The following is a 7,091-nucleotide window of genomic DNA, read 5'->3' on the forward strand; positions in this document are numbered from 1 at the left end:
TTCAGGACTATACCCGAATTTTGTGTTACGGTTCACCTGATATTCAATCTATCCATCAAAACCATGCAAATAATATACAATTTTTCCATCAAATAACATACATCATATCCATTAACATCAATCACAAACTACCCATCAAAACTAACTTCAACACACCATAATAACACAAATAACATAATATATATACACCAATCACAAATATATATATAAACTAACTTCAACACACCAAAAATGTCACATACTAACATATATACACAAATACAATTACATCAACTTATACACAACTGTGAATAGCCTCAAATTCTCGACCAGACTAGCGATCATTGACATCCATAGCATCCTCTCGACGATGTCCATTACCTGCAAATGATAAAACAAACAATATTCACCAATAAAACAACCACCAAACAAATAATCGATTGAGCCCGAATACAATTATAGAACTTCCATATAGGTTATTAATGTTGGGGGCTCAATGGAAGATATGATAAACACAAATGGAAAGCGCCCTCCCTAGCATTGAGTGCATTTATATCTATTTATATTTAGAGTTACAAAATTAAGTTTATGAAGAACTGGTCTTGATGATATTGATATGCATGTATTGCTTCGTGCCATACAGTTATATCCATTTATACGTGCATGAATAACTCTAAATAATTATCTCAACCAGCAAAACTCTAACCCACATCCATCACCAAACCAACCATGATATATAAACCAAATTTAAGCAAGATTTACAACATCATTAATTATTTAGAATGACTACAACATATCCAAATTCTAAATATATATATAGGGACAGTTATAAAACTAAATTGACTATTAAAAAAAGTCAGTACCTGATCCACTGTCGACCGACGATCGCACCAGCGCAAAGGGTGGGGAAGCATTGTCTGGTGGGGTGTGAAACCGGATCATTTCCTCAAGTTGGCGAAAACGGGCGTCAAACCTTGCCTGACGTTCAGCCTCCTGTTCAGCTGCCTGTCGCGCTACCCGGGCATTGTTCTCAGCCATCTGCTCCGCCACTTGCTGGGCTACCCGCGCATTGTTCTCGGCCAACAACGCATCGATCTCTTCCTTGTGCTTCGCCCTCTCCGCGTCAAGCGCTCTATCAAGTGTGTCTTGTGATATCGTGGAATACCTGACGTTTCCTGACCGTGCCTGTGACGGTGTATAGTATGAGTGTATGGTCCCCCGCACAGGCAGAATATTTGGTCCGGCCATCCGAACCCTACCGGCATACTCAGGCTTATTTCCCATTGCCTGGGCGAATGCGTCGTTTGGCGCCCACCTGACCGTTCTCTCTGTGATGCTAGACGATGCTGCAGGGTCGGTGGGTATAAGCTCATTCATCTTTTCCTGAATGTCACATTAATTATTGAGTCAGTGGGTCGCACAACTGTTAATCGCAAATAATTTATCAAATATACAAGCAAAACAACATATGAAAAGTGAATATCATACACATCTCTCCTTCACAATATCATTCGGATATCTACCGCCCTTCTTCGTGTGTGACTTGACATAATTGTGTGCACGAGTGGGTTGATGGCCCAAACGTTCGGCCTGCATTTAAAATAGGTAATTCATTTATTTTTAAATATATCAATACGATATAATGTTAGATATATATAGGATAAATTACACACGTACCTCCTCATGTGTCAACCTGGCATAGCTCATTGATCCGGTGCAATGTGGTGAATCATTTAATGCTCGCAAGCTCTTCATTTTCGCCGCGTACTCCTACACAGTTAACACTTTTAATATGTTAATACCAATACAATTACAATAAATGACAGTACACAACACTAAGAATTTAACTCATGACCTACCCTATTCTCCTGGGTACACCATCTCTCCAATAAGATATCCAGATCGACGGGATTGTACTCGCCTAGCGTCTGTCCCCCCAGTCTTGCCCGTATAGTGTCCGGCGTATCTTCCTCCGTACTGGCACATATTTTTTTGAGCTCGTGCCTCCAAGTCCGCAGCTTGGAGCCCATATCCTTAAATGCTTCATTTTTTACTGCTTCCAAGTTGTACTCGGGTGGAACGAAAAAGTATGCCTGCACAAGTTCAACATTGATAAATTAAAAAATAAAATAAAATATGTGTATATGCATTTACTTACTAAACACACACATATATAGCGTACTTAGAGTGTATATATACATATATACATTACTAGTGTTTAACTTATTATTAAAAAACATACCATCAAGGCGTCCCAAATATCCTCCTTGGTACGGTCCGGTACCTTCGTCCAATCGTCTGGTATTCGGACGAAATTTTCGCTCCTAACTATGTCTCCGGTCATCCGTCTGAACCGCACGGCACTAAATCCAACGGGCTGGCATGATGCATTGTACTCCAAAATGATCCGTTTGCCGGGGGGGACTCCCGGCCGCCTGTGCGAATCAAGAATGGTAAACACCTCAATAACGGTGTTTCCTTCAGAATCAGTACCTAACAAATTAAAAATTATTTAGGTAAGTTATTTCGAATTCAATACTAGGTAACAAGTAAATTAAAACCAAATCAACAACGACATTAAAGTATATACACTTACTTATGATCCGGACCTGCCGAGGGCGTAACCGAGCGTCGGGAGCAGGGTTGGTGGGCTGCGGGTCATCTGTGGCCTGTACCCCACCTGCCATGTGTTGCTGGGCCTCTGTCTCAGTGTCCTCCAGACCTGCTTTGTAGTTTTTAATAATGTTTAGAATTCTATGAAATTGTAGTTGTAGTTAAATATAATTGATATTGCACCAATATAGTTAGAAACTTTCAATCTTTTGAATCTTTAAAAAAACAGTCGGGCGTACCTGCGCTATGCTGGGTGTAAAGCCGCTCGACATCGCCCTCATAACTCTGTCGTAACTCGCTGTACGGGTACGAATCAACCCGAAACCCGGTGTGGGCCATGCCTGCCCGAGTGTATGGAGCATGGACAGGGGTCTCCCCTTCCATCGTACCTGGAAGAACTGGTAGATATCCTTCCTGTATCCCAAGAAGCTGAGCAACGTCTTGTTGCTCGCTGTCATCAAGTTGGCCTGCCGGAGACCCAGGCGACGTAGACTGCCGCACTGCGGACGAGCCCCTGCGTGCTTTCCTCTTCCCCCTTGTACTCATGGTACCCTGTAAAAAACACCACAAACCCAATTAATTTCTTAAACAATGTATGAAATATTTACTACATTAAGTATGCATGAATAATAGTGCTACATGAGATATATATATCAGATTTTAGCAAATGCACAGCTTAATTAAGTGTGTTGATGTAATGTGCATGTAGTGAACAACTACCAATCAAAACATAAATATAAAATTAATTATACTACTATACATACGCTTCGGTTGGATCTAAGTCGTGTCTGACGTATTCGATATGATCTTGTAGATCGTGATCAACATTGCTGGGCAAAATAAGAGGCTCACACTCGTGGTAATTGGCACATGAATCTTGATGTCCTTCAACCTGACCAACGTCGTATATGTTTCTAGGCTTGGTCCTTACTGCGCAAGCCCAATCTGGGCACCTATCATCTTGTACGTAAAATACCTGGTCAACTTGTGAAGTTAGCACATACGGCTCATCAGAAACCAGTTCTCCCGTGTGGACAAGGTTTTTGAAGTTGACAAGTACTATACCATACTCATCCACCTTGTACCCTTTGTCCCTGGTGTTGTCTGCCCAATCACACCTAAACATTACGTACTTAGTCCTGTCGTAATACTCAACCTCAAGTATTTTCATTAACTTCCCGTAGTACGTGTCGCTATCAAGAGTCGGCACACACACCCCGCTGTTCTGAGTCCTCTTTCCGGCATCAGATGCAATAGTGCGAAATAGCTTGCCGTTAACCACATATCTATTGTATCTGACTGCTGCCTCCCTCGGCCCTCTACAATGCATTACCAATTTGTCACCAAGTTCATTCCTGGATCGCTCGTCCAATCGATCGACCTGTGAATATATTACGTACAATGGAAACGCACGGTTACTAGCTTTAGTTGATTTTAAAAATTGCACACAAATAACTCCGACAATTGTGATAAGGTAAACATCACATCATTCTTACGTAGTCACGGTACCACTCGCAGAACAAGTCATAATGTTGGGTCTCCAACTGAGCCTCTGTTGTTCGTCCCCTATTGCATGATCGCCTAAGCGTATCTATGTGCATCTTACAATTCGAAATTATGTTAATTATAATTCAATACGAGCAATATTGTCACAAGTTCATTGAGCATGCAATGTACCAACAAAAGATCTCTACTTACATTCGCAATTGATGAAACTCGTCCAAGTTGAACATAATATACCGGTGTATCTGTGTCATTGTGATTCGGTCGAGTCGGACTCGTGTTCCATTTCCCTTTGAACCATCCAGATTTCTTTGTATCCTATTGTGAAAGGTTGGTGTATTCTCTAAATATCTCGAACAAAACGTTACCAACTCAGTTGCTATGTAGCCCTCCGCAATGCAGCCCTCAGGAGCCGCTTTGTTGCGCACATTAGATTTGAATACTCCAAGGCTCCTAAATATGAACCAATACATATTTTCAGTTTAGTTAGTACTTGTCATGTATTGGCACCTGAAACCAAAAAATAGAAATATATCCGTAAACAAATTTTACCTCTCTGCCGGATACATCCATCTATACTGTACAGGTCCACCGAGTCGGCATTCACGGATAAGATGCACGACCACATGAACCATGCTCGTAAAGAAGCTGGGGGGGAAAACCTGTTCCATCTTGCACAACGTGATACAGATGTCACATTGTAGTCGGTCAATATCCTGTTCGGTCAATGTTGTTGAACATAGGCACCTGAAGAATGTGGACATCTCAACAAGAGGTCTAACCACATTGCTTGCAAGTGATCCACGCAATGCAATAGGTAGAAGCTGCTGCATCAGTACATGACTGTCATGACTCTTTAACCCCGATATCGTACGGTTCTTAAGTCGTATACAACGAGAAATGTTCGAGGCATATCCGTCGGGCACCCTTACATTTCGTAGCACTTTCAAAAAATGTGTTTTATCATCCTTGGACATCGTGTGGGTAGCTTGTTGATAATAGGTCTTACCATCCTGCGGGTCCACAAATGTATGAAGTGTACGTCTCAAGCCCATTTCTTGCAAATCTAAACGGGCGGCGTGGTTGTCCTTCGTTTTCCCTGGAATGTCCAGTATTGTACCAAGTATGTTGTCCATGACGTTTTTTTCTATGTGCATAACATCAAGATTATGCCGCAATAAATTATCTTTCCAATACGGCAATCTAAAGAAAATACTTTTCTTCTTCCACACTACATGGCCATTATTCGTCTTCTGCTTTTTTCTTTCTTTTTTCTCAGCCTCCCTTGCCTGACCGGCGTTCTCATCCCCAAACACCATCCCTTCTAATTGACTTATGACTTCATCTCCACTTGGCACATCAGGGGCACATTCTAGTTCTACGTTGCCGTCAAATGTGCTTTTGTTTCGTCTCCATGGATGATCCATGGGCAAGTATCGCCTGTGCCCCATATAACACCATTTATGGCCATGTCTTAACCATTTCGACCTTGTCGAGTTCATACAGCAAGGACATGCCTTCTCACCCTTGGTAGACCGTCCAGACAAATCTGCGTATGCTGGGAAGTCATTAATTGTCCACATCAACTGCGCTCGCATAACAAAATTATTTTTCTTTGAGACGTCATATGTGCGTACCCCTACATTCCATAGTTCTTGTAACTCTTCAATTAAGGGCTGAAGGTAAACATCTATATCCATTCCAGGTGAACTTGGGCCCGGGATAATCAATGATAGTATAAAAGATGTATGTTTCATGCACATCCAAGGAGGCAGGTTGTAGGGCACAACCATTACAGGCCAAGTGCTGTGAGATGTGGTCATGTTCCCAAATGGATTAAATCCATCCGAGGTTAGTCCGAACCTTACATTCCTGCTGTCCGATGAAAACTCCTGATGTAAGTTGTCGAATGACTTCCATGCTTCGCCGTCGGTTGGATGCCTCAATACGCCGTCGTTAGTGCGGCCTTCTGCATGCCACCGCATAAAGCATGCTGTATGTTCTGACATAAACAACCTCTGTAGTCGTGGTATGAGTGGAAACCACCGCAACACCTTCACAAGACGTTTCTTGCCCGAAGATATGGGTTGACCGTCCTCATCTAAATTAATTGCTTCAATCCATTTAGATTCTCCACATACGGTACATGAATCCAACTCTTTATTGCCCTTCCAAAATAGCATACAGTCATTACGGCACGCCGAAATCTTGTCATACCCTAGCCCCATGTCTCGTAAAAACCTTTTCGTCTCATACGTATTAACTGGCAGAGTTTCATTACTCTCAGGCAACAACTGATTGATGAACTCTAGGAAAGCCAAGAAAATCGAGTTACTAAGTCCACCAACGCACTTCAAGTTGTACAGGTGAACAGTCGCACTTAGTTTGCTATGTTTTGTCCCAGTATGAAGTGGTTTCTCCACCTTTTTAAGTAGGTTGTAGTACTTTAGTGCATCGCCCTCAGCGGCTTCTTCGGTCACAATTTCCTTCCCCCCTTGCACCACGGCCTGAGGCTCACAATTGTCTTCCCCGAGTACTTCGTGCATGCCGAATAAATCACGCAACATCCCGTGCATGTCTCCACCCTGATTTGCGCTTGCACCCGCATCTGAGGTCGGGCGATTAGAATTAGACCCGGTTTGAAGACCCTGTACATGCTTCTCACCGTGATAAACCCAATGTGTGTATTCCGGCATCATTCCTTTTCCCCCTGTCAAGTGGTCGAATACGAAACCCGGCGGGTGGCGCCGGTTATTTCGACAAACCTTACACGGGCAATAGATGAATCCATTAGGAGTTCTACAGTTACTAACTGCAAACTCAACAAACAATCTACACCCATCTCTGTATTCCCTTGTACCCCTAGACTTTGTCATCCAACTCTTGTCCATTTTTATCTACGTACATGAGTTAGGAATAAATACATAAGACTTACAAATTGTATACCTACTTTCAAGCACATGCATGTATATAAACATATAAACCGATACCTAAAT

The 7,091-nt window shown here is 42.3% G+C and overlaps 2 protein-coding genes across 2 annotated transcripts in view; both read right to left on the reverse strand.

Annotated features, from left to right (window-relative positions):
• Positions 1–264: 264 nt before the first annotated feature.
• LOC132184020 (uncharacterized) lies at positions 265–3,138 on the reverse strand. Its single transcript, XM_059597501.1, has 8 exons — positions 2,832–3,138; positions 2,576–2,701; positions 2,222–2,472; positions 1,839–2,072; positions 1,657–1,749; positions 1,468–1,569; positions 871–1,362; positions 265–360 (listed from the first exon to the last, which is right to left on the reverse strand). The coding sequence occupies exons 1-8, from the start codon at positions 3,136–3,138 to the stop codon at positions 265–267; spliced, it is 1,701 nt and encodes a 566-aa protein (XP_059453484.1).
• Positions 3,139–4,591: 1,453 nt separating this feature from the next.
• LOC132184021 (uncharacterized) overlaps positions 4,592–7,091 on the reverse strand; it is a 6,592-nt gene continuing 4,092 nt past the window's right edge. The window contains exons 7-10 of the mRNA XM_059597502.1: positions 6,861–6,992; positions 6,281–6,446; positions 5,105–5,194; positions 4,592–4,605 (exon numbers count right to left, since the gene is read on the reverse strand). Coding sequence (XP_059453485.1) covers positions 4,592–4,605; positions 5,105–5,194; positions 6,281–6,446; positions 6,861–6,992 — 402 coding nt within the window. The remainder of the gene's footprint in view (positions 4,606–5,104; positions 5,195–6,280; positions 6,447–6,860; positions 6,993–7,091) is intronic.

This window comes from Corylus avellana, chromosome ca6 (genome assembly GCF_901000735.1).
Source record: "Corylus avellana chromosome ca6, CavTom2PMs-1.0".
Classification (NCBI taxonomy): Eukaryota; Viridiplantae; Streptophyta; class Magnoliopsida; order Fagales; family Betulaceae; genus Corylus; species Corylus avellana.

Coding starts and splice junctions, on each gene's coding strand:
- LOC132184020 (XM_059597501.1), bottom strand. CDS start 3,138: ATGAGTACAAGGGGGAAGAGGAAAGCACGCAGGGGCTCGTCCGCAGTG. Junction 1,363..1,467: donor ATATTGTGAAGGAGAGATGT/GTATGATATTCA, acceptor TGTGACATTCAG/GAAAAGATGAATGAGCTTAT. Junction 361..870: donor CTTCCCCACCCTTTGCGCTG/GTGCGATCGTCG, acceptor TATCATTTGCAG/GTAATGGACATCGTCGAGAG.